The 27,388-nt window shown below is 35.3% G+C and overlaps 3 protein-coding genes across 5 annotated transcripts; all 3 read left to right on the forward strand.

Annotated features, from left to right (window-relative positions):
* The first annotated feature begins 246 nt into the window (after positions 1–246).
* LOC132272747 (uncharacterized) lies at positions 247–1,395 on the forward strand. The gene has a single exon (XM_059773840.1). It carries the CDS (start codon positions 247–249, stop codon positions 1,393–1,395), a length of 1,149 nt encoding a protein of 382 aa, XP_059629823.1.
* A 9,605-nt stretch (positions 1,396–11,000) lies between these two features.
* Positions 11,001–13,075, forward strand: LOC132274188 (uncharacterized). 3 transcript variants are annotated; one of them, XM_059775394.1, is made up of 2 exons: positions 11,001–12,457; positions 12,718–13,075. In XM_059775394.1, exon 1 carries the CDS (start codon positions 11,233–11,235, stop codon positions 12,391–12,393), a length of 1,161 nt encoding a protein of 386 aa, XP_059631377.1. In that variant the 5' UTR covers positions 11,001–11,232; the 3' UTR covers positions 12,394–12,457; positions 12,718–13,075. The 3 variants fall into 3 exon arrangements, with proteins under 3 accessions (XP_059631377.1, XP_059631376.1, XP_059631375.1); XM_059775393.1 differs by having other exon boundaries at positions 11,001–12,449; positions 12,616–13,075; XM_059775392.1 differs by having other exon boundaries at positions 11,001–12,449.
* Positions 13,076–17,587: 4,512 nt separating this feature from the next.
* LOC132272748 (uncharacterized) lies at positions 17,588–20,357 on the forward strand. Its single transcript, XM_059773842.1, has 3 exons — positions 17,588–17,778; positions 19,357–19,780; positions 19,830–20,357. Exons 1-3 carry the CDS (start codon positions 17,588–17,590, stop codon positions 20,355–20,357), a joined length of 1,143 nt encoding a protein of 380 aa, XP_059629825.1.
* Positions 20,358–27,388: the final 7,031 nt, after the last annotated feature.

Below are 27,388 nucleotides of genomic sequence, written 5' to 3' on the forward strand. Positions count from 1 at the left end.
TCGATTTTGGGTTTAAGGCCTTAAACATCTAGTTGTAAAGTTGAAGAACCCTATCGTAGAGAGCTCCAATCAGGTTTAGGGCAACACTCATCCTTCAAACGCTTTCAGAGAACCAGAGAGAGAAAATCGAATCAATGCGAATCCATGAAGCTTCCCACTTTTTAGAGGCAAGTACTCATCTCTACACTCTTTGCTGTGATTGAAAGCATATTATAATATATATATCTCATTGTGTTTCTTCACGAAATGACTATTTATATCTGCAAAAGTCTCATCTCTCTCTCTCTCAAGAACTCTTCACATCTCAACAAAACTCCAATCTGTCTTCTCTCTCTCCGCTTCTTCTCCTCCTCTCCTAGAACCCCCATTGCCGTGGCCGATTACTTGCTTAATAGACACAAATTTTCTACTGAAACTGCTTCGAAAGTCTCTTCCATCGTAAAGTATGTGAAAAGGCCTGAAGAAACCGATTCGATTCTTTCATTTCTCCAGGAAAGTGGTTTTTCGGATTCCCATCTCGAGCTTCTCATCAAACGCATGCCTAGAGTTCTCTCGGCAAATCTTGAGCGCACCATCAAACCCAAAATCAAGTTTTTTCAGGACTTGGGTTTCTCTTCTAGCGACTCTGCGGAAATTGTTTCGTCTAATCCATGGATTCTAACTACTAGCGTTGATAATCGGCTTGGCCCGTCGATTTTAGCATTGAAGAGTGTTTTGGGTTCGAATATGGATGATGTGTCTAGGATTTTAAAGAAATCTGGGAGGCTTTTGACGTTTGATTTGGTGAAAACTCTGATACCCAATGTTGATTTTTTGAAGAGTTGTGGTATTTGTTCGTCGCAAATAGCTCGATGTGTATGTACTTACCCAACAACTTTCACACTTAAACCAACTAAAATTAGAGAATGTGTCAAGAGGGTTGATGAGATGGGCATTGACAGGAAGTCTAAGTTGTTTCTTCATGCGATTCGGGCTATTAGTTCGATGACTAAAGAGAATTGGGAGTTGAAATTGGAGCTCTTAAAGAGTTTGGGGTTTTCAGAAGATGACATTTTGTCAGTTTTTAGGAGACAGCCTAAGGTGTTTACTGTGTCAGACAGGAAAATTAAGGAGATAACACAGCTTTTCCTTAGCACGGGCAAATGTGATATCTCATATGTTGTTAATAACCCAGATTTACTTTGTCGCAGTGTTGAAAATAAGCTTAAGCCACGGCTAAGAGTTCTGGAGGTTTTGGAAAGCAGGAATTTGCTTCTTAAAATGCCGAGTTTGGGGACTGTATGCAGGATCACTGATAAGAAGTTTTTTGAGAAATATGTGCTCCCTTATTCAAATGAAGTTGGCGAATTATTTGTGGTTAAGAAGACCTCATTGAAAGCAGAAATATGTGCTTAAGATCATGACATCCTTTGGGACTTCATGATTTAACACCTAGAGGCAGACTGAAACTGAATCTTTTTTCCTAAAAGCAACGACTTGGCGGCATAGCATGGCAAGTAAGGAGGTACTCTTTTGCACTAGATATTCACATTTTTTTCTTGTATCCATATGGTGTACTACTGAGAAAAACATGGATTAATTTTCCAGGTTATCTTAATTTAACAGTTGTTTTTGTTTCAAATTTTCAATTGAGGCATCATGTTGAATAACTACGATAGGTATTATATTTTCTCATTTTGTGTGCTAGGCAGTGATTATCAAGTATCCACATGTATAGCCGTGATCTTATTCTACATTTTTAATTTTCTCATTGTGTATGATTGGAGCAAATGTGATGGAAATTTTGATAATTTTTTTCCAGTTCGACAAGTAATAGAAAGATCTACAATACCATTTTCTTAGTGGAAAATTTGATGCAAGAAACAGTTGAAACTTAATTTCAAGTTGAACAGAACTAATTTCACAAACAAACTTGTGCAAAGTTTTAGCTGTTCTATTAATTCAATCCAATTAAAGCATAGCAAATTTACTTTTTAGAAATGAACAGTGTGGTGGCTCAAGACCATAAGGACTAGGCTTAGCTTGTCCATTCAGTAGATTCATTTTTTGTTTCCTGTTCCTTTTCTTGCCTTGTTGATTGTTCTGTTTTCTAATTCTATGTATTTTATCACTATTATGTTATGAAATTTATTTACTCCACCGAAAGTTAAAACATGTCCATTTTTTTTTTTTTCTTTTTTCTTTTTCAAAATTACCCAATAGATTCTCTAAAGAAAACAGCTCTGAGTTGAGGGATAAAGGTGAAAATGCAATTTATTGAAGAGAGGGTCTTGGATACCCTGTCACTTTAATTGAATAGTTTGAATTATGTTACTCTCTCTCTCTCAGTTTGTCTGTGTGAGAGGATTTAAAAAAAAAAATTCCCCAGATGTTTGACATTGCTTAAGGACCGTTTTTCACTTGTTATTATTAGCATTAAAAAGAATATAAATTGTAAGTTATAATTTGGCAGAGCTTGATTTATTTTTGTCAAGAAATAATACTTACTATATGCTTCAAATAATCCAGATTTATTCTAGCAGGTTACACTGTCAATGAGGTCATATACAATAGTGAAGTGCATAATATACTACATAATATAAATTGTAACGTATAATTTGTCCTTGAATACTTGTGTATGCAGTGGCTTCAACAAGTCCATTAACCTCCCCAAAATTCAATCTAACCATTTTCAAAATTTATTTATTTATTATTTCTTCTGACAATAAACTAACATACTCACATGTTCCTAAGTGACTTGAACTCTGACCATCTCTTTTGAAAAGTAAAGTACTGTTAGATTACAACCTTTCGTATTTTAGTTATTAATCGCTACTCACCAAATTATATGCCAAATGCGTTTAAATCAGACTTGCATGCTTTAAGATCAAGAAACACTTGCCCAGACACTCACTAGGCACTGACACAAGAAGAAAATTGGAGTCAAAACAATGTTGATTGAAGCAGTTCAGTTGAATGACATAGATGATATGCTTTAAGATCAAGAAACACTTGCACAGACACTCACTTGAACACCCGCTAATTTAAAAGGTGAAAAAGTGCCACTAGATTACCTTTAATTTAGATGAAAGATGCTCCCAACTTGGTGCCAGAATCGTTAAATTGTTAATGACGTTTTTTTTTTTCTTTTTCTTTTTCTTTTAATAGAATTAATGGTGTTATGAAGGAACATCAAAGTATTTTTTTCTCTAGAATTTGATTCTTTCTCAAACTAATAAATAGTCCTCAATCATAAGTCACTTGGTGGTTTAGTTGAATCAAGACCATTTCTCAATTGTAGTGAAACCTTTTCTTCATTGCAGTGATCTTTATTCCATGCAATCCTTCTGAACTAAAAATATCGGGCAATGATGAAAGGATGGACAAAAAGGACCCATTGTTAACTCATGATTTTAGATTAATATGTTATATCTTGGGAAGCACCGACACTCCATCTAGGGTGTGCCATAACGGTGTTGAACACGGCTAGAAGTGACTTGAAATTTGAATATTTTATTTTTTGGTTGAACACGGCTAGAAACGGACACGGCAAGGAAACATTTTGAATACTTCTTAAACACGGTGGGGTGATTTTGTAATTATTATTATTATTTTTTTTAACAAATTATTACTTTTTTTTAGAAGAATGAAATTCAATGCATTTTAAAACATATTATAAACTAATATGAAAAATAACATAAAATTTTTAAAACAAAAATAACAAACATTTGATTCTTAATTTCAAATTAGTGCTTTTATTCATGTTTACCTGGATAAAATGAATAAAAATTATTATTTTTCTATATATAATAAAATATTATATTATTATTTTTTTGTGTATGCATGTCATATATGTGTCTTTTTTTTTAAGATTTGTTACATTGCCATATCCATGCTTCCTAGGTTATATCTTATGGTATATTTTTTGTTTAAAAAAAAAATTAATAATAATAATTGATTTTAAACCCACTAAGTGTGACCGTTGACTATTTTTTGTGAACTATTATATAAGATATATGAAATGAGTTATTATAATTAGAGTAAGACCATCAAGAGATTTATCTCATGAGAAGGGTAATGAAATTTTCGTACTGACCATTAGAGTGATTTGTTAAAATATTTATTTCACGTTCTACAGATTCCAAAAACTGTCTCGATGAAGTATTTAGTAATGAGATTTGATTAACTCCTAAACAATTTCTTGTTTCTCTTATATGTCCAAGAAAATTTCAAATGTTTTCCCTAAGCTCTTTATTATATCAATATTGGTATTTCTTGTTTCTCTTATATGTCCAAGATAATTTCAAATGTTTTCCCTAAGCTCTTTATTATATCAATATTGGGTAAAGCGTCAAAAAAAAAAAAACAAAAAAAGGGTGCCAAAATCCTGGTGTAAAAATAAAAACTCTACATTTTTTAAATTGAGCAAATAAAGACAATTCTTTAATTTAAATATTAAAATACCTAAAATGCCTTTGTTCAAAATAAAAATAAAAAAGAATAAAATAACATTAATAATATTAATAATAAATAAATAATAAAAATATGGGCATTTTTTAAAAAAAATTATAAAACACCCCAAAAATTTTATTTATTATTTATTTATTGTTTTACATATATTCATCGCCAAACCATTCCTCTCTCTTAGATTCTTCTTCTTAGGGATGGCAATTTGTCCCGCAGGGACAGGTACCCGCCCCACCTCGTCCCATTTATAGTAATTTTGGGAGTCGTTTAACTTATTTTAGCGGGATAGTTTTTATTAATGAAAACTCCCGAAAATTTGGGTCAGGGCGGGGAGAGTTCACCCCACCTCGCCTCACCCCGTTTAGTTAGGTAAATTACTATATTACTCTTATTTTATTAGCATATATAGGTAACTCTAGAAACTCTAAATCACATTCACTCACTTTCTCACTCGTTTTAAAGAGAAATTCTAGAACTAAACGGGACGAGGCGGGTGTCCGCAAGGTGAAAAAGTTAAACGGGGCAGGGATGGGGTGGAAAGGCCCGTTTAGGCGGTTTTGGACGGAGATAGGGTGGGATTTCTAAACGGTTACGAGGCAGGGGAGGTACACCCGCCCAAAACCACCGGCCAGTCCCCCTCTATTTTTCTCCTCAGTCCACATCTCCTCTCTTTCTCTTCTCTCCCTGATCCACCTCCAACACGACGACCATAGAAATTAAAGAGGACGACAAGGATAAGTGAACAAGATAGAGGATGAAGACGACGACGACGACGATTTGATCCGACTTATTTTTCTTATCTTCAACTCAGATTCTCAGTTAATTCATGCCGATAGTTAAAATTCTTCACCTTCAACGAGGGAAAAAAAATTATGCTCCTTCAGCAACCGTTCGACTCTTCTCCACATTAAAATGTTCCAATTCTCTCTTTTTCTGTAATAATTGATTCATTTATTGGGTTCCATTTTTTTTTTTTTTTTTTTTTGGCTCCTAAATTTGATTGCTTTTTTCATGATCTAGGGCTAATTTCGTACAACCCCTACTACTTTCAATTTTTTATCATAAACCACCAACCTGTTTTAAAAAACCCTCTACACTTTAAAAATTGATCAAATTGCCCCAGTATTCGTGTCCGACCTTTTAATCAGGCTGTGAAATGACAAATTTGACCTTACTATTTAAAGTTAAATTAAAAAATTAAAAATTACAAAATAACCCTAAAGTCTTCTTCAACCCCCTCCATCTAAATCTCTCTCTCAAACTCTCACCTGTGTGGGGTTTGCTGCTGGTAAGATTGGTGACTGAATTCAAACTGAGTTAAGGTTTTCAGTCAAAGTAATTGTCTAGGGTTTTCAAACAAAATTGGCTTTGACAATTGGTGATTGTTCAAAGGAATTGTAGTGGAGGGTGTGGTGCTTGCCGAAGACCACACCATCAGCGAGGGAGAGGTTTTTATGAACATCGTCGATGTTCTTCATCACGTTCTGCAACTCCTCCGCTGAGATCGACCCATTTTTGTCCATGTCGAACACCGAGAACACCTCATTCAGATTCTCCAGCGCCTCGCCAGAGTCGATGTCCTTCGTGTTCAGCTCGAGGAACTAGTCAAGTAGATGAACTCGTCGCCGTCAGCGTCCACATTCTGGATCATCGTGTCCAGCTCCTCCACGGTGGTGTCGTTGCCCAAGCTGCCCATTATTGCGCCGAGCTCCAACAACGAGATCTTACCGTCGTTGTTCACGTTGAATTTCTTGAACACGAGAGATGGAATTCGACGGCGATCGAGAGGATTGATATCAAAGCCAAGAACAAATTTTGGCAGAAATTCCCAATCTTCTGGATTTCACAAAGCTAAGATAACTTCACTATTTTCAATTTCACACTTGACATTGCCCTTAATGGTACTCTAACAAGGAACAAAATAAAATGTCACATATTAAACAATATACAAGAAAATCCAAGGCACACCACTGGGCCGCAGATGCTATAACTGGAAGAAGTGGTGAACTTTTGTTGAACTCCAGGTCTCCTCCTTCTATATGTCCCTATGCTCTTTGTTTGCTGATACATATTTCGGAGTCCAGCATTCGGATTGTCATACAACTTATATGTAGAATAGGTCAATTGCAAAAAAAAAACACCAGTATAGTATGCTTACGGTGCATATTATAGTCCTTTTGTGCAAAAATATCCATAAATTATGATATTTATACAAATAGATCTATTTATGAAAATTAAACTAAAATACTCTTAGCAACACATTTTAAAATATATATAAAAAATACATATTTTGTGAAATGATTAAAAAGGGTTTGGCCTTTCAAACCACCAAGACCCACTCCCGTGACGACATGCCTAGTTCAAGTGTCCATTAAAATCGGCGAGCTACGACAGTGAGCTTCCATTTCGTTGAGATATAGTCCGGTGAGCTACGAGACTGTTCCGGTGCGCTAGGAGAATTGTTGGCTCTAGTTCAGCTTCATACAGCAGCTTGGTCACTGCAGTTGGGTAGTTGATGCTCAGTCTCTGAACAACAGCTTCAGGAGGACGCGAGCTCCATCTCCGGCAGGCTTCCTTCTATTCAGATTTCAGACCAACTTGCAGACCCAGTAAGCATCATCATTATGTGTGCTTTATCAAGCACCTGGCACTATCCTTCCAATATACAAAAACTAACAGCAAATTAATCAACTAAGCTTATCACAATAAAGTGTATATCTATGCATATATAATGATAAGTGGGGAAAAAAAACACTTACAAAACGGTGGAACATATCCACAGCTTTCTCAGCTTCTTCAATAGTATTCATAGTCACGAATGCAAACCCACGACTCCGATCAGTTTCCCTATTGTAAATAACCTACAAAAAGAAAAATTGTAAAACCCAAACAACACATACCCAAAGATCAAAAATTCCTTCAAGCCCCAAAATCATCAAAACCAAACAACAAAAAAAAACAAAAAAAAAAAAAAAAAATCCCAAATATAAAAAATCCCTTCAAAACCCGAAAAGGACAACTTGTCACAATCAAATGCAAAGAACATTACCCCTGCAATCTCAACAACACCCGTCTGATTGAAAATCTAAGCCAATTTCTCACTATCAACATCATATGGCAAGTTCCCAACGAAGACATTTGCCACTTCAGGTGGCTCCACAAACTCTTCTTCTACGGCACTTCTGGTGCTAGAGAATTGATTTGATTAAATAATTTGTAATATTTAAAAATTTGGTATTTTTAAATTCTCTTGGATACTTCAGAAAATTTTGGATATCATGTGTGCTTGAAATTTATGGAAATTGCTATTGGCATAATTTTTGTTCAAATATCAGAAAAATTGAAAAATAAAAAAAATTCAAAAAGATTTTCCTTTTAATTTTTATTAAGAATTTTTCTTTTTGATTGGATAGAGATATCAGGTGTGTGATTTTGAGCTTGATTGGTGGATGGAACATGTGTTATTTTGGATACTTGTCTTTGGTTCCATTGCTACTATATATCATCATGTTTTTTGTGCTTATTGTAATATCTTATGTATGGATGATAGTTTTGATCTCTCTTCTTGTTAATTCTCTCACATTATTTCTTTTCCTTCTTTGTTGAGCTTTATTTGTCAATTTGTAACAAAAATGGGGAGCAGTGTGCATATGTGAAGAGAAGAGTTTATAGAATTAAGGGGAAGATATATTTATATATATATTGATATATGTTGATTGTTTATTTTTCTCGATTAAGCTTCACGGATAGTTTTGTTGAGCTAATGTGCAGGTTACAAGTTGCTACATGTGTTGAAACTTCATGATGATCAAGAAGAGTTCCGTTTTATTTCTTTGACGATCATTGTAATTTGTTTTTTCTGCTTAGGTAGATTACATGTTGTTTTTAGAGTTTTGTCACGAAATTGCCAAAGGGTGAGATTGTGAGATATATATTTTGGGGAGATTGTGAGATATATATATTTTGTATATTGGCAATTTTTGGTGTCAAAACAAGTCTTAGTCGAGTTTTAATTTCAAGTTACTATATTAGGATCGACAACGACTACGGAATTGGAAGGTTGTTGAAAGTTACCATGACTGAGATCATTCGAAAAAGGTAAGAATAATACTTTAGGAAGGAATCTAAAAAAGTTAGGACACATTTCATACTTGGTATATTTTCAGAAATTTCCAAAACAATTTTTTTATCAAGTTCACCCTGAAAATTCAAGTCTACTAGACTTGAACCGGTTCAGCCCCATTGAACTGGTTTAAGGCCTTCAAGATTGGCTTTGAAATCTTTCTACCAATCTTAAACTGGTTCAGCACCCTTGAACCGGTTCAAGCAGTCTTGACAGTAATCCAACTTTCAGTTTCCTATTTCATAATTGTTTCCTAGTTGATCTAGAATTGTACCAAGTCCTATGCACGAATTTTTCCATATTTTCTGAGGGACTAGGACATTCTAAACTCTATATAAACCTTGTCATACACATATGTTTATTCATAAAGTTAAGGAACATCAATTCTATATTTTGAGAAAGCATTTAGAGAGATATTTTTATACACGGGTTTTACATATAAAATTCAGATTCAATTGAAAGCCATCTTTGAGAAATATTTTTACTCAGAAAATCAATGTGATTTTTTTGATTTTATTTTTTAGAGCACACACATAAACACAAGAGTGATTTTGTAGTGTTATTCTCTATCTCATCGAAATTGAAGCATAATTGAAGATTTAGAAAATTCCGAAAAATCAGAATTCATTCATTCTTCATCAAATTCAGATCTAGAAGAAAAGGGGTGGAGGGATCACACTTTGAAGGGGTTAGACTTCAGAGCATTCGTGGAGTGTTGTCTGATCTACCTACAACTATTCTACAGAGATCGAGAGTAAGCTTGAGGTCAAGAGCTGTTGGACGGGGAAGTCGCAAAGCCAGGGATTGTCAGCAATTGGTTTTTGGTAAAACGATAGGGTATGAGACTGAGTCAAAGTTCGGTACACTTTGCTTTAAACATAGTGGATCGTTTATCTCAGGACTGCAAAGTCCAACAAGGTTTTTCCTGTTACAATTGGTCTATTCTACCAATTGAGGTTTCCTCGCTAAAATTCTGGTATCATCTCTCAAACTCTATTTACTTTACTTGCACTTTATTTTTGCTTTGTGGTTTGATTTTAGTTTTATTTTGGTAAAATTAAAATAAGTAAAAATTGGATAAAATAGCAAGTTAAATCTATTCACAATCCTCTAGGTTATCTATCCATATTATATTCCACAACCATTCTGTTGCGCACTCAACAATTTGCAGAGAGTCGTGCGAGTCTCTGTCATTGATCCTGACGCCACAGACTCCTCTTGAGATCGACGTCGGCTGAGTTGGTGGTTGAGAGGGTTGGGAGATCGGCTAAGTTGGTGTCGTTGCCCCATCATTGATCCGGCCGACCTTGTTGGCTACCCGGCTCTATTTTGTATGTGTGTGTATATATCTATAAATATATTTGTGTGTATATCTATACATATATAAACTATTTCTTGTGCTGTTGATCTTGTGTCTATATCTATACATATATAAACTGATACAAGTTGTCTGCAAATAGATTGTTAGTAAATGATTTTTATTTTTTTTCTCAAAACAACTGTATTAACATTGTTACACTTGTTAGAACAGTAGAGAAAATGGGAGAATAGAAAAATAGAGTAACTAAATAACAAGTACAGAACAAAGCTTAAGCGAAATAGTGATCAAAAGAGCTTGGAATGGCGGCGAGGTAAAGAACTGTGTGCCTTATTGGGTATAATTGCAGAGGTTAAAGAGAATGAAGGCTTGTATGAGAAGGATGAGGCAATGGTAGGTGTTTGTGGTATGATGTCATTTGCTAGGTGTGAAATGCAGAGGGGTCGTTTTGTCTTTTAAAATTATGTATTTTTGTATTAAATTGTATTAAAAAATTAAGGGTAAAAGAGTCAATTCACATATGTCGTAGCCCAAAAAGCAAATTGGGGTGTAAGTGAAAGTTAAAAATCAAATCTTCATCTAGGTGAAATATGACCTAACTTTAGTGGGTCTGAGTGAAATTAACCCTAAAATTATGTAAAATAAAATGCAGCGAGACTTGTGAACTAAGTCACATGATTCGCCAAAGAAGGTCGGCGAATTGCGTTCTGTGCGCGGATTTTCGAATTGAGAGCGGATTTGGAATTCGCAAACTTGTTTTTGGGAATCCACAAATTCATTTTAATGATGGGTTGAGAACAATTATACTACATTGGGACTTATTAATGAAATAATGCTTATTGGGCTGAACTTATAATCACATGGGTTAAACTTTTAAATGTAGAATAATAATATACAAGGGTTTTAAAATTAAAGAACTTGTTCACGGGTCTACTGAGTCGAAATTTATATAATAAGACAAGTATACATAAATATATATATAATATAGACGCTCACGCTCTCAAGCATTTTGAATATTGACGCTTTCATGCTTCGTTCTTGAATATTAACCTTGTGAACCAAACCATATGTTAAGCCCACCTAATATTTGGGCTAAGAGGCCCGGGACTTTCACAAAAATACATTTTCAGACCAGTGTCAATTTGGGTCTAAAGCATAAAAGAACTCTTCACATCTCAACAACCAAAACATACGGAGCTCCGACCAGATTTAGGGCAACTCTCTTCATCCTTCAAAACCGAATCCATGAAGCTCCCCACTTTACAGGCAAGTACTCATCTCTACACTCTTCGCTGTGATTGAAAGCATATTATATATATAATACATCACTGTGTTTCTTCAATAAATGACTATATATATCTGCAAAAGTCTCATCTCTTTATCTCTCAAGAACTCTTCACATCCCAACAAAACCCCAATCTCCCTTTTATCTCTCCTCTTCTTCTCTTCCTCTCCAAAACCCCCCATTGCAGTGGCCGATTACTTGATTGATAGACACAAATTTTCTGCTGAAACTGCTTGGAAAGTCTCTTCCTTCGTAAAGTATCTGAAAAGGCCTGAAGAGACCGATTCGATTCTTTCATTTCTCAAGGAAAGTGGTTTTTCGGATACCCATCTCGAGCATGTCATCAAAGTCGCCCCTTATGTTCTCTCTGCAAATCTTGAGCACACCATCAAACCCAAATTCAAGTTTTTTCTGGACTTGGGTTTTTCTTCCAGCGATGTAGTGAAATTTGTTTTGTCTAACCCATCGGTTCTAAATCGTAGTGTTGATAATCAGCTTGGCCCGTCGATTCTAGCATTGAAGAGTGTTTTGGGTTGGAATATGGATGATGTGTCTAGGGTTCTAAAGAAATCTGGGTTTGGTAGGATTTTGAACCATGATTTGGCGAAAACTTTGATACCCAATATTGAATTTTTGAAGAGTTGTGGTATTAGTTTGTCGCAAATAACTCGTTCTATCTGTTATTACCCAAGATTTTTCTTGTTTAAACCGACGCGTATTAGAGAATGTGTCAAGATCGTTGATGAGATGGGCTTTAACAGGGAGTGTAAGACGTTTCTTCATGCCATTCAGGTTATTAGTAGAATGTCTAAAGAGACTTGGGAGTTGAAATTGGATGTCTTTAAGAGTTTGGGGTTTTCCGAAGATGACATTTTGTCAGTTTTTCGGAGACAGCCTATGGTATTTGCTGTGTCAGAGAGGAAAATTAAGGAGATAACACAGCTTTTCCTTAGCACTGGCAAATTTGATATCTCATTGGTTGTTAAGAACCCAGATTTACTTATTCTCAGTGTTGAAAATAGGCTTAAACCACGGCTAAGAGTTATGGAGGTTTTGGAAAGGAGGAATTTGCTTCTTAAAAAGCCAAGTATGATGACTGTATTCCAGATGACTGATAAGAAGTTCTTGGAGAAATATGTAATCCCTTATTCAGATGAAGTTGGTGAATTATTCGTGGTTGAGAAGGCCTCATTGACAGCAGAAATATGTGCTAACACCTAGAGGCGGACTGAATCTTTTTTTCCTAAAAGCAACGACTTGGCGGCATAGCATGGCAGGTAAGGAGGTACACTTTTGCACTAGATATTCACATTTTTTTCTTGTATCCATATGGTGTACTACTCTGAAAAACATGGATTAATTTTCCAGGTTATCTTAGTTTAACAGTTGTTTTTGTTTCAAATTTTTAATTGAGGCGTCATATTTTCTCATTTTTTGTGCTAGGCGGTGATTATCAAGTATCTGCATGTATAGCCGTGATCTTATTCTTCATTTTTAATTCTTGATTGCAGCAAATGTAACAAAATTTTGATAATTTTTTTCCAGCTCGACAAGTAATTGAAAGAGTTACAAAACCATTTTCTTAGTGGAATATTTGATGTGAGAAATCAATTGGAACACTTTTAAGGAATGAAGCATATGTAATGATACAACCAAGTATTGAGTTTACAATATGAACAATGTGGTGGCTCAAGATCATATGGGCTTGCCAGGCTTGGCTTGTCCATTTAATAGATTCATTTTTTGTTTCCTGTTTCTTTTCTTGCCTGTTGATTTTTTTGTTTTTTTTTTTTTTTTTATTATTTATTTTTATGGTTCTCTTTTCCAATTCTCTCCCCTTGATGATGATTATTATGTTGTGAAATTTATTTACTCTACCGAAAGGGAAAACATTTATGTTGTCTCTTTTGTATGTATGGAGCTAATAAACTTGATGGGTCTTAAAGAGCTAATACCCTGCTTTAGAACTAGAAACAAACTATATCAAATGTGTTAAATCATATTTGCATGCTTTAAGATCAAGAAACACTTGAGCAGACACACTCACTTGGGCACTGACAGAAGAAGAAAATTGGAGTCAAACAATGTTGATTCAAGCATTTCACAGTACTCGGTATCGGTGTCTTAAAGGGTGTTCACTTTATCACAATGAAACCCTTTCTCTGTTGTAAGTAGTGATCTTTATTCCAGGCAATTCTTCTGAAATAAAAATATTTATTTGACCTCTTTACATATTTCAAAATTTGTGTCATTGAAGTGATTAATAGTGAGAGTTTGATAACTTCTACAGTAAATAGTTTATTGTTTATATCTTGCCTAAGTTAAGGATGGCAAATGTGGTCCCACAAGTACCAACAATTCTGCGACGACTTGGAGTGTCGATCAGTAGGGGACGAGTACACTTGGTTCACCATCTGAGTGGTTCTCGAAGGTGAGACATTCATCATCAAGTTTTTGGACTTCCCCGAATGTCAAATTCCTTGGGCTAAAGGTAAACTGGTAATCTAAAATCAAATCAACTGGAAAGCTGCTACAATTTCTTTGACCAAATTGTTTTAATAACGTAATTTCTGTTAAGAATTTGTAGATTATGAGGATTGGATTTTGAAATTTGAGAGTTTATATACAGACCCTCCAAGTCGTCGACAACTTCGGCCGGTTTCAGCTTAGGTACATGACAACGAGTGCTCTAATATCATCCAAGGCTTGACGGTCTATTCCTCATTCGAATTCAAATGAGGTTACGTTCACGTCAACGCGGAGAGTAAACATTAGCTTTTTCTCCTATTTCTGGTTATTCCACATTAGTTTTTTCTCCTGTTTCTCTCATTTGGTCTAATGACTCTAATATCTTGTAGCATTGTGATTTCAGGCTGAATCATATACTATATAATATACAACACATATTGTATATTTTCTCACATATCACGCTGGTCATGAATTTGTTTCTTAGAACTTATATCGTGTTCGGGTTATGAGTACTACTAATAAGAGTTGAGTCTTTTCATGTATGTAGCTTTTATTCTTAGAAATTCTACTTTACATCTCGTATGAATTTGAACTCAGTGAGCTATGTTCACCAAACACTCGACCTCGGCTCAAAACAACTTGGTTCACATGTATTACACGCACAAACACACATGTAAAGAAACCAACAAAAGATACTTGTAGATTTGCAGCGATTAGTGTGTGTATATAAATACCCAAACATCAGTGCGTGTATATACACACACACACACCATATACACATAGTTGCAGCGAGTCAGCGACCTTCACATCGATATTCGATTTCCATCAAAATGGACTTGCAGTGTGGTCGGGTCATAACCTTAGAAAAGAGACGATTTGATGTTCGTCTTCCCACAAACAAGAACACACATTACTTTCAAAGATGCCCAACTAGGCTTACAACCTCTGAATTTATTTAGACTCGATTCCCCTTTCCAATGAGAGAATCTTATCCTAGCTAACTAACTATTAACAAAATGATAAACATAGCTAACTATTGTTATAGATAAGAGAAAGAAACAGAAGGTAAACAAAGATCTGACTGACTACTGAAGATAAAGAAGAAAACAACCTAACGAGAAAGTCATAATAGTCCTCCCAAGTTGGATCTTCCACAGGGTGGTCGACCCAATGAACTAAGAGAGAGTAACAACTTGATTGTGATGTTTAGATATGTGACGATCCAAAATTTTCAATGAAACCCAATTAGAGGCACTGTGATCAGTGATCGGAGGAAGTGTAGGGATCCCAGCTTTGTCTTTGTCTTGAGAAAGGGAAATATGAAAAACAGGATCGAGTTTACATGTAGGAGGGAGGTCAAGCTTATATGCAACTAATCCAATGCATTGGATGACTTGAAATGGGACATAAAACGAGGAACGAGTTTATTATGGACCCGTTAGAGTTTACTAACGCTTTTATTTTCTTCAAAAGTAAAATTATGATTTTAATTTCTAAGATAAAACATAAAGTAAAATTATATTTAGTAATTACAGATTGCTTTCAGAATTTGAAAGCAAAACATAGAAAGTGTGTTTAATAAAAAAAAAAAAAAATTCTATTACATGTACCTCTGTGTGCTACAGTTCCAATTGAACGAGCAGAGATGAAACCACTTCATCTTCTCCCTTCACGATTCCCTGATCCGACTTGGTTTGGTGTCCCAATAATGTTCGAAAAGTACATCACAAAATTGAAAGATTGATTGATATATCTAGCAGATAAAAATAAACCATAGAGAGATATAGAGAGTTAGGGTACAGATCGGCAATCAAACCAGAAATCTTAACCCATTATCTTGAAATCCATAACTTTTTTTGCCGCAACAACCACGTCACTGAGTCTAGACGTTGTAGCACCATCATAGCATTCATAGCCATCGCCAATTGGATGGGCCTTTTGCCTTTGTCATCACCGTCAATGTCTTCGGAATCTTTCATCGTTGTATTCGTTGTTGTTGTGTGCCTAACTTTTTGATTTTGTGATAAGGATTTAAGGGTAAGAAAACAGAGGGAGGAAGAGGGGATTTTGTCATGAGGATGAGAGAGAAAAAATCAGATCTGAGTGTCGACCCACTGAACTAGGAGACGAGTAGCAACTTGATTGTGATGTTTAGATATGTGACGATTCAAAATTTTCAATGAAACCCATTAGAGGCACCGTGATCAGTGATCGGAAGAAATGTAGGGATCCCAGCTTTGTCTTTGTCTTGAGAAAGGAAATATGAAAAACAGGATCGAGTTTACATGTAGGAGGGAGGTCAAGCTTATATGCAACTTATCCAATGCATTGGATGACTTGAAATGAGACATAAATCGAGGAACGAGTTTATTATGGGTCTGTTTACTAATCTTTTTACTTTTTTATTTTTACTTTCTTTAAAAGTAAAATTATGATTTTGATTTCTTAAGGCTTTGTTTAGTTAGGTGGAAACAGGTAGAAAAGAAAGGAAACCAAAAAATTTTAATTTTTTTTTTTTAGAATTTGGATAGATAGAAAGAGAAAATTAATGGAAAAGTTTATTTCCATACTTGTCTATTTTCTTTCAAAACTTTTCATGCATAAAACAGAGGGAAATAATTTTTCGCATGAAATGTTTGTCCTTTTATTTGACATTCCTATTTTATCCATTAAATTAATCGTGAAAAATAATTTCTTCCTTTATTTTTGTACTGAATTTCTAAGAGACGAGTTCTCTGCAAAACAACTTTTTTTTTTTTTTTTTCATAAGATCATATATAACTCGCAACAATAAAATACAATCAAATCTCGCTAAAAAAAATTAGTATTGCCATCAATATATTCGTGTTTTTTTTTAAGTTTTGTTTCTCATACACTAATAATTAGTTCTACTTCTGTCTCAGAAAATATTGTGAAGTCTTATTTTAAATATAAATAAATTAAAACTAATTATATTATTAAACTTAATAATCCATTATTTTACTATTTCCTTGCTAAAAATATACATCAACAAATATAAATTCATTTATTTATTAGTATTTAAAATTATAAGGATAAATTTGGTATCTTAAATCGATTTTTATTTTCACTCTCATGCTATCCAAAATAACAAATTAATATTTTTCTATAATTTTCTTGAATAAATTTTCATTCTAACCAAAGGCATGTTAGAAAATAATTTTTTTTCCATTCACTTCACTTTTCTTTCATTTTCCATTTTTTTTCTTGTTTATTTCCATCTAACTAAACGGAGCCTAAAGATAAAACAGAAAATAAAATTATATTTAGTAATTACCGACTCCTTTCAAAAATTGAAAGCAAAACATAGAAAGTGTGTTTAACAAAAAAAAAATCTATTACATGTACATAAAGATTTAAGCCTCTATGTGCTACAGTTCCACTTGAACGAGCAGAGATGAAACCACTTCATCTTCTCCCTTCACGATTCCCTGATCTGACCTGGTTTGGTGTCCCAATAATGTTCGAAAAGTACAATATATATTGTACATCACAAAATTGAAAGATTGATTGATATATATAGCAAATAAAAATAAACCATAGAGAGATATAGAGAGTTAGGGTACAGATCGGCAATCAAACCAGAAATCTCAACCCATTATCTTCAAACCCATAACTTTCACTGAAACCCTTTGCCGCAACAACCGCGTCAGTGAGTCTAGGTGTTGTAACACCATCATAGCACTCATAGCCATAGTCAATTGGTTGGGCCTTTTGCCGTTGTCGTCATCGTCAATGTCGTCGTCGGAATCTTTCATCGTCGTATTTGTTGTTGTTGTGTGTCTAACTCTTTGATTTTGTGATAAGGATTTAAGGGTAAGAAAACAGAGGAAAGGAAGAAGAGGGGATTTTGTCCTGAGGATGAGAGAGAGAAAAAAAATCAGATCTAAAGAAAAGATAACTTAACCTAAGTCCCATCATCGCCGATATGGTGGTCGCCGGCAATGCCGATCGGCAAGGCGAATCATCTTTGTCGGGGTTGCCCAGGTGGTGGCCATCGTCGTGGGACATGGGAGAGACAATAGTGGGTATTGTTATAAACACCGAACAGAGAGCGTTGTTTAAGTTCCGCTACAGTAGAGGAAGTAATTCCTCTACTACAGTGGAGAAAACAAGAAAGTGAGGAATATGTGCTTTCTTTTTCTTTCATAAAATGTGAAAATACTTTCTGAAATGAAAAAAAAAAGCAAAAATAGGTTAATAAACACAATTTTCACTTTTACTTTATATTTTTAAGAATTGACAGTAGAAATTAAAAAGTAAAAGTGTTAGTAAACAGGCCCTATATGTTCGGTTAGCAAGCGTATGTTGCCGATACGGCTGGAGGCGTAAGTAAACTCAATCTCCCACTTCAAAAACAACGTTCAACCCGATATCGATCAACAATAACCTTCATACGGTGTTGAACGCCCTTGAGGTTCTCTTTTTAGAAGGTTCAAAACTTGATCACGATCATGATGAGCGAAGACCACGACATGCAATGGAGACTTCATAGTATTTAAGTTTTAGAATCTGTAACTATTCATCTTTTCATACTTTTTCTTTTAGAAACTATATTAAAGTAAAGGAAACTCATTCACACAAATCATGAGTTTATAAAGGACAGTAAACAAAAAAATCTCATAAAAACTTTGCCATTAGATCTAGAGGATATATTGATATATTTACATATAGAGAGAGAGAGAGATAAAGAGAGAAAAACGGATCCAAGAAGAACTGTAACAGAGGATATATTGATATGTATAGGCTTGCCGTTTTAATGTGTTACGGAATGTTTTTAATGTGCTATGAATTTTTGGGACAAAAAAAATTTGAAAAAAAAAAAAAAAAACTAATTATTGTCATTATGAATATGGATTGAATAATGATTTGACTTATGTAAACGTGGTGGTAGACCACTACCTTCTCATATGAATTGAATTCGATAACAAAAAAAATAATATTTGTGGGTTTTGAACACGGCCAAAAACCCCAAACAGCACCCTACCTACCGGACTATCACCGCACCTACAATTTGACCCCTAAATCACTACTATTTTGTATTGAGAGTTAAAAATTGTTACCACTCAATGAAAATTATTGATATAAAATTGAAAAACAAAGAGCAATGATACTAAAATAGAAGTAGGAAACCGAAACATCCTGATGAGTTTCCATCCTTTGGATGCATTAATAAATGGGAAAGATTTTTAGTAGATAAACCAGCCCACCTAATACCTGCTCTCTATCAGTCCGCTCTTAGAAACATAGGACCAGCCCGCCTAATGCTTGGGCTAGAGGCCCAGGACTTTCACTCAATCAGATATTTTCGTACGAGTGTCGATTTGGGTTTAAGGCCTTAAACCTCTAGTTGTAAAGCTGAAGAACCCTAATTTACAGAGCTCCAATCAGGTTTAGGGCAACACTGCTCATCCTTCAAACACTTTCACAGAACCAGAGAGAGAAAATCGAATCCATGAAGTTTCCCACTTTTTAGAGGCAGGTACTCATCTCTACACTCTTTGCTTTGATTGAAAGCATATTATAATAGATATATATATATATATATATATATATATTATATCATTGTGTTTCTTCAAAAAATGACTAGATATATATCTGCAAAAGTCTCCTCTCTCTCTCTCTGAAGAACTCTTCACATCTCAACCAAACTCCAATCTCTCTTCTATCTCTCCGCTTCTTCTCCTCCTCTCCTAGAACCCCAATTGCCGTGGCCGATTGCTTGCTTAATAGACACAAATTTTCTACTGAAACTGCTTCGAAAGTCTCTTCCTTCGGAAAGGATGTGAAAAGGCCTGAAGAGACCGATTCGATTCTTTCATTTCTCCAGGAAAGTGGTTTTTCGGATTCCCATCTCGAGCTTCTCATCAAACGCATGCCTAGAGTTCTCTCTGCAAATCTTGAGCGCACCATCAAACCCAAAATCAAGTTTTTTCAGGACTTGGGTTTATCTTCTAGCGACTTTGTGGAAATTGTTTCGTCTAATCCATGGATTCTAACTACTAGCGTTGATAATCGGCTTGGCCCATCGATTTTAGCATTGACGAGTGTTTTGGGTTCGAATATGGATGTTGTGTCTAGGGTTTTAAAGAAATCTGGGAGGCTTTTGACGTTTGATTTGGTCTGATACCCAATGTTGATTTTTTGAAGAGTTGTGGTATTTGTTATAGCTCGATGTGTATGTACTTAAACCAACTAAAATTAGAGAATGTGTCAAGAGGGTTGATGAGATGGGCATTGACAGGAAGTCCAAGTTGTTTCTTCATGCGATTCGGGCTATTAGTTCGATGACTAAAGAGAATTGGGAGTTGAAATTGGAGCTCTTTAAGAGTTTGAAGTTTTCGGAAGATGACATTTTGTCAGTTTTTAGGAGACAGCCTCAGGTGTTTGTTGTGTCAGACAGGAAAATTAAGGAGATAACACAGCTTTTCCTTAGCACGGGCAAATGTGATATCTCATATGTTGTTAATAACCCAGATTTACTTTGTCGCAGTGTTGAAAATAAGCTTAAGCCACGGCTAAGAGTTCTGGAGGTTTTGGAAAGCAGGAATTTACTTCTTAAAAAGCCAAGTTTGGGGACTGTATGCAGGATCACTGATAAGAAGTTTTTTGAGAAATATGTGCTCCCTTATTCAAATGAAGTTGGCGAATTATTTGTGGTTAAGAAGGCCTCATTGAAAGCCGAAGTATGTGCTTAAGATTATGACATTCTTTGGGACTTTATGATTTAACACCTAGAGGCAGTCTGAGACTGACGGTGTGTTTGGTAGGGTTGATTTGGAGGGATAGGGAGAGAAAAGAAAAGAGAGAATAGTGTAAGGGTGTGTTTGGATTAGTTAAGTGGAGAGATAGGGAGGGATAGGGAGAGAAAGGGAGGGATGACTATCCCTCCCTATCACTTGTGGGTTTTCTCTCCCAATTTGAGAAGATATGGAGAGATAGGGAGGGATAGTAAGTTATAAATTATAGGTTACCAAAAATCACCTTTACAAATCAACATACTTAAAAGTAATTTCATTTATGTCCCAACTCTCTCTAGAATAGCAGTTAAGGAGCCACTGTAATTCAACCGATTGAAGTTTGACCTAGCAACAAATTCACAAAAAGGTACAAGATTTTATTGGTGATCATCTCATAGAGTCCCATCAGCATTTTTTTAGGGGCAGAAATTGAATCCAACAAAAAAAAGATTATGTAATATGTACACAGATATGTACATGATCCCGTCAATAGCATATAATTTTAAGATGGCAGTACCAAATTTTATAATTGTGATTTTATCGTTTAATGTATTACTTTTTCTGTGGGTTTCAGGCAAACAATATAATTTCTACTTCCCGGTTGTTTAGGTTGAACGAGTCCTATCTAATTTTATTTTTACCCATTATTTTATTTTTTACTTTTGTTTTTACCCATGACATTGAACTATCAAAAAGAAATAAGATTCTGAAAATGGATAACGTATGAAGTGATTATGACAGGGTAGGACAGTAATTTCGTCACTATCCTTTATTTTCTTTTCTCTCCTCTCTCTTATCCAAACAAGAATAATTATTATTGCTTTTTTTTTTCTTCCCTATCTATTCAAACACAAATAAAAATTATTACTATCCTTTCTTTTCTTTTCTTTTCTCTCCTAACTAATACTATTCTTTCTTTTCTTTTCTCCCTTATTTATCCAAACACACCTGAATCTTTTCTCCTAAAAGCAACGACTTGGTGGCATAGCATGGCAGGTAAGGAGGTACTCTTTTGCACTAGATATTCACATTTTTTTCTTGTATCCATATGTTTACTACTGAGAAAAACATGGATTAATTTCCAGGTTATCTTAATTTAACAGTTGTTTTTGTTTCAAATTTTCAATTGAGGCATCATGTTGAATAACTACGATAGGTATTATATTTTATCATTTTGTGTGCTAGGCAGTGATCAAGTACCCACGTGTAGCCGTGATCTTATTCTTCATTTTTAATTTTCTCATGTGTATGATTGCAGCAAATGTGAATAAATTTTGATAAATTTTTTTCCGGTTCGACAAGTAATAGAAAGAGCTACAAAACCCTTTTCTCAGTGGAATATTTGATGTGAGAAACCAGTTGAAATTTAATTTCAAGTTGAACAGAACTAATTTCACAAACAAACTTGTGCAAAGTTTTAGCTGTTCTATTAATTCAATCCAATTAAAGCATAGCAAATTTACTTTTTAGAAATGAACAGTGTGGTGGCTCAAGACCATAAGGACTAGGCTTAGCTTGTCCATTCAGTAGATTCATTTTTTGTGTCCTGCTCCTTTTCTTGCCTTGTTGATTGTTCTGTTTTCTAATTCTATGTATTTTATCACTATTATGTTATGAAATTTATTTACTCCACCGAAAGTTAATACATGTCCATTTTTTTTTTTTCAAAATTACCCAATAGATTCTCTAAAGAAAACAAGCTTGAGGGATAAAGGTGAAAATGCAATTTAATGAAGAGAGGGTCTTGGATACCCTGTCACTTTAATTGAGTAGTTTGAATTATGTTACTCTCTCTCTCTCTCTCTCACACACACACACAGTTTGTCTGTGTGAGAGGATTTAAAAAAAAAAAATTCCCAGATGTTTGACATTGTTTAAGGACCATTTTTCACTTGTTATTATTAGCATTAAAAAGAATATAAATTGTAAGTTATAATTTGGCAGAGCTTGATCTATTTTTGTCAAGAAATAATACTTACTATATGCTTCAAATAATCCAGATTTATTCTAGCAGGTTACACTGTCAATGAGGTCATATACAATAGTGAAGTGCATAATATACTACAGAATATAAATTGTAACCTATAATTTGTCCTTGAATACTTGTGTATGCAGTGGCTTCAACCAGTCCATTAACCATCCCAAAATTCAATCTAACCATTTTCAAATTTTATTTATTTATTATTTAGTCTAACAATAAACTAATATAGTCACGTGTTCTTAAGGTTACCTAAACTCTGGCCATCTCCTTTGAAAGGTAGAAAGTACTCTTAGATTATAACATTTCGTTTTTTAGTTATTAATCGTTACACGTGTCAACTCACCAAAATATATGTCAAATAAGTTTTTTTTTTAGAACATTATACCATCTATTTTAAAAGGTAAAGAAGTACTATTAGGTTACCTTTAGTAAAATATATATATATATATATATATATATATATATATATATATATATTATATATGCAATTTTTAATTTAGATGAAAGATGCTCCCAACTTGGTGCCAGAATCGTTAATTGTTAATGACTTTTTTTTTAATAGAATTAATGGTGTTATGAAGGAACATCAAAGTATTTTTTTCTCTAGAATTTGATTCTTTCTCAAACTAATAAATAGTCTCTCAATCATAAGTCACTTGGTGGTTTAGTTGAATCAAGACCATTTCTCAATTGTAGTGAAACCGTTTTCTCTATTGCAGTGATCTTTATTCCATGCAATCCTTCTGAACTAAAAACGTCGGGTTCACATTGTGACCGCCAATCGTGTCTAAGGACATGCCACTGTCCCCACCACTATCTGCCCGGTCTTCATGAGAATCACGTAGGGGATCGTCCTCTGGATCCGGAGCATCTTGGAACAGCTGTCTTTGATAGACGGCTTCCTCAAAGGGGCTTTCTATGAAGCTTCCCGATGGGGTTCTATCTCTGGCTGAACCTTGTCTAGGGCTGACGTCATCAGGGCGTTCTGTAGAGGATTCTGCCTCTGGAATGTCCTTGGTGACTGGTTCCACTGGTAGGTGGAAGTCTGTGAGCATGCGGGCTAAAACCGTCTTAATGGTTTCTTCCAGCAATTGTTCTTGGGCTAAGTAAGCTTTTTGGGCTTTATATTGGGCTTTCTTAGTCTGTTATAGAGAAAGAGATTTCTGAGAGTCTTATCTCATGACATTTTTTCCCTTATCTGGGCTGCTTCGCTGGTTAGTTTTAGTGGGCTTGGGCCCTGTGCTAACACCTGTTCTTGGCGAGGCGGCTGAGCTAACACCTGTTTGGGCTACAGGGGTAGCAGTGCTTGCACCTATTTGGACCGCATGGGCATTGGACTCACACCTGTCTGTTGGCTTTTTGGCAAAACCACAGCCATTAACGGATTTGATAAGTCTTTACCATCTACCGTTTGAGATGGACTAGCTGATGACATTTGGGCTTCATCAGTAACCTCTGTTCCTTTTAGTTTTAATTGGGAAGGATTACCCAACAATGCCTGTCCCGCTTTTATAGACTTCGAGAGGTCCATGATGTCTAATCTGAGAGAACAAACCTGTTTCTCAAATTTGGCTGCCTTCTTGGTAAGAAGGGTTCTGTCTGCTTCGAGCCATTTGATGTACTCGGTCTTGTATTTCGCTATACTCCTTGACTTCTTCGTATGGGCAGTTGGACTAACACCTGTCTGTTGGCTTTTTGGCAAAACCACAGCCATTAACGGATTTGATAAATCTTTACCATCTACCGTTTGAGATGGACTAGCTGATGACATTTGGGCTTCATCAGTAACCTCTGTTCCTTTTAGTTTTAATTGGGAAGGATTACCCAACAATGTCTGTCCCGCTTTTATAGACTTCGAGAGGTCCATGATGTCTAATCCGAGAGAACAAACCTGTTTCTCAAATTTGGCTGCCTTCTTGGTAAGAAGGGTTCTGTCTGCTTTGAGCCATTTGATGTACTCGGTCTTGTCTTTCGCTATACTCCTTGACTTCTTCGCAGTGTCTGCAAAAAATAGGAATAGCAGCATCTATATCCCTTGTGGGAGAATAATCAAGAGGAGAATCCTGATAATATCTGAGCGAAGGAGAAACATAGAACGTTGGTCCTAATGCTTTCCTTGCAAGGTCTGTAGCTTCACTGAAGTTGTGAAAGCCTTTGTACAGGGGGTTTTCAATACCCTGGATGGCGTCTATTACCTCAATCCATGTGTGAAACACACCTGTCTTGTTCCCTTTGCATAAAACTTGAACGAAGTTCTTGTTGCATGGAACAGTTCTGATAATGCATTAACTACTGCCAGATAATACTTCTGGTCTCGTTGTTGCATATTGAAAGCAAACCATAGATTGTCTATGATGCACTTCTGTTCTTTGGTGAGTGCAATGTGAGGCATTGGCCTAAAGGACGAGTTGGGACTTGGAGCCACCAACAGTTCTATGTTGCTCTGATACCAATTACAAACACATGCGGAATTACAACAGACCTTTACAAGACAAGGGGAAACTGAGAGATTTACAAACACAGAAACAAAAACAGATGCCTAAACCTTCTTGGGGCTTTGGTTTAAATAGCATTACAAAAGATAAACAGTGCCGGAGGAGATAAGAGCGAATCTTTTCTTTTACTGTTTGAAAAAGTGAGTGTCGGCAACTTTCACTGTTGATGAATAGTATGTCGGCAACTTTCGGCTACTTTTGCTTTTGGAAAAGTAGATAAGACATGTCTTCTGTCGTGTGCTGGATCATGATTGCAGTCGAGTGGAGAAGAGTGTCAGTTATCCTTCCATTGCATTAATGATATTATGGAGTTCATATTCATCAAGAGGAGGAGTACTGGCAGGCGACTGTGCATCGGCAATATCCCATTCAAGATTGAGGCGTTCAGCCCCGTCTTTGACACGAGAGGGGATATCCAGTGTAGTCATGCTAACGATTTCTTTTAAAAATGCTGTAGCAGTCTGAATCTGGTGTTCACCATTCATCTCATCACCATAATAACAAGTGATTGTAGTGACAAAGAGTCTGCGTCCGTCACAACAATAAAATATGGGTTCTTGATTATAATAAGAGCCATCAAGAAAACGTCGAGCAGTGTCTTGGAGATGTAAGAAACTGTGAATTTCGAAGTAATAAGGAACAATACTGTTAGCAAGTTCTTCTGAATTGAGGAGACGGTTATGCTCGTACTCATCATGTGCGGTGAGTTTGAGGTACCATATTTGATAGGGCTGAAAGAAACGAGTTTTTTCGTAACTTCCAATGGAACTGGAAATCCAAAAAGTAAGATGGCGACTATATTGCCAGTGTTTGCTTACTTTGTAAATCATGGATTTTATCATGGCGGGGAAAAAATGATAAGAATCATGGGAAGAAAAAGTAATTTTGTTTACCAATCCCCAATCGATGGGTTCCATGGACCAGTCTATGCCAGGAATGATAAAGAAGGTAAGCTTAGGGACTCGTTTACCATTATAAAGCATATCAAAGGTATTGATATCTTCATGAAACATTGTATAATAATTTTTAATGGTAGCATAGTGATCTTCAATCTTTCGATAGATAATCCGAAAGAGATCGGGAGGAAAAATATCTCTTGCTTTTTCAAGGAGACAGATACGATTGATTTTTGCAAACGTATTGTGTGGAAAATCATGTTCTCCTACTAACTGGGCAAGTTTGAGAAAACAATTTATTTGTGATAGAGAAAAATCTTTTTCCCAGTCAATAGTCAGACAGATCTGTATGCAAAGCTTTTTAAGCTCGTCCGTCATAGCGGATTGTTCTGCTATAAGGGCTGTAAGAGAACTCAGATGTTGTCTGAATTTCTTGTTTGCACAAAGTTTATGTGCTTTCCAAACATTATTAATTTCATCATAAAAATTGTTTGGAAGTCCAGGATCATAGAAATTGTTAATTTCTGTAATATCTAGAGTTTTAGAAAACATTTTTTGAGAAGCTTGTCCCACATTATAGAAAACTGTTTGGGCTTCTATAAGTGTGTCATAAGCTTTAAAACAAGAGCCATTATAAGAACGAAGCTGTTTGTGACAGTCATTCCAGGTGTCATATATGCCAGGCTGGTGACCTGCAAAAACCACGAACCATTTTTGTGGTTGTGAAGGAGTTGGTTTGGAGATTGCCTTTTTAGCAAGAGTGATCCAACCTTCTTTATCCTTTGGTGGAGTATGTTCCGCCATCTGTTTGTAAGGGAGGAGAAATATCTTTGTTAGATACTTCTGGAAGTCTACTTAAGAAATCTGCAAGAAAGTTGTTAGTTCCTTTGATATGTTCAATAGCAAAAGAATATTGAGCAATAACATTGTACCACTTTAAACGTCGTCCGTCTAAGCAATTTCTTTTATTGATCAGAAAATCTTTAACGGCTTGGTTATCTGTTCGAATAATAAAATCTTCCGGAGCAAGATAAATATGAAATCGTTTGATTGCCAATTTTATTGCTAGAAGTTCTGGTGGAGTATGTTCCGCCATCTGTTTGTAAGGGAGGAGAAATATCTTTGTTAGATACTTCTGGAAGTCTACTTAAGAAATCTGCAAGAAAGTTGTTAGTTCCTTTGATATGTTCAATAGCAAAAGAATATTGAGCAATAACATTGTACCACTTTAAACGTCGTCCGTCTAAGCAATTTCTTTTATTGATCAGAAAATCTTTAACGGCTTGGTTATCTGTTCGAATAATAAAATCTTCCGGAGCAAGATAAATATGAAATCGTTTGATTGCCAATTTTATTGCTAGAAGTTCTTTTTCATAAATAATATAATTCTGTTCATTGGGTTTAAATTTACCAGAATTATAACCACAAATTAACTCTTCTTTTTGAAGGAGTTTGGGTATGGGAGCTTTACGAGCTCGGATCATGGGAGAAGAAGGAGTGTCATCAACCCATTTTTCTTGAGGAATAGCTTTTAAGACACATCCCCAACAGAGGTCTGAGGCATCTGTTTCAAGAATAAGTTTATCTCCGGTTTGAGGAAAATACACTTCAGGAATA

Source organism: Cornus florida, unplaced genomic scaffold (assembly GCF_030987335.1).
Source record: "Cornus florida cultivar Cherokee Brave unplaced genomic scaffold, ASM3098733v1 CherokeeBrave_3.0.0_Hap2_Chr09, whole genome shotgun sequence".
NCBI classification, from domain to species: Eukaryota; Viridiplantae; Streptophyta; class Magnoliopsida; order Cornales; family Cornaceae; genus Cornus; species Cornus florida.

Bases quoted from the DNA above. Each gene is read 5' to 3' on its own strand.
- LOC132272747 (XM_059773840.1), top strand. From the start codon at position 247: ATGACTATTTATATCTGCAAAAGTCTCATCTCTCTCTCTCTCAAGAAC.
- LOC132274188 (XM_059775394.1), top strand. From the start codon at position 11,233: ATGACTATATATATCTGCAAAAGTCTCATCTCTTTATCTCTCAAGAAC.
- LOC132272748 (XM_059773842.1), top strand. From the start codon at position 17,588: ATGGTGGTCGCCGGCAATGCCGATCGGCAAGGCGAATCATCTTTGTCG. The intron at 17,779-19,356 runs GTGAGGAATATG...CTCCTCTCCTAG, and splicing joins ACAGTGGAGAAAACAAGAAA to AACCCCAATTGCCGTGGCCG. The intron at 19,781-19,829 runs GTCTGATACCCA...TATTTGTTATAG, and splicing joins GGCTTTTGACGTTTGATTTG to CTCGATGTGTATGTACTTAA.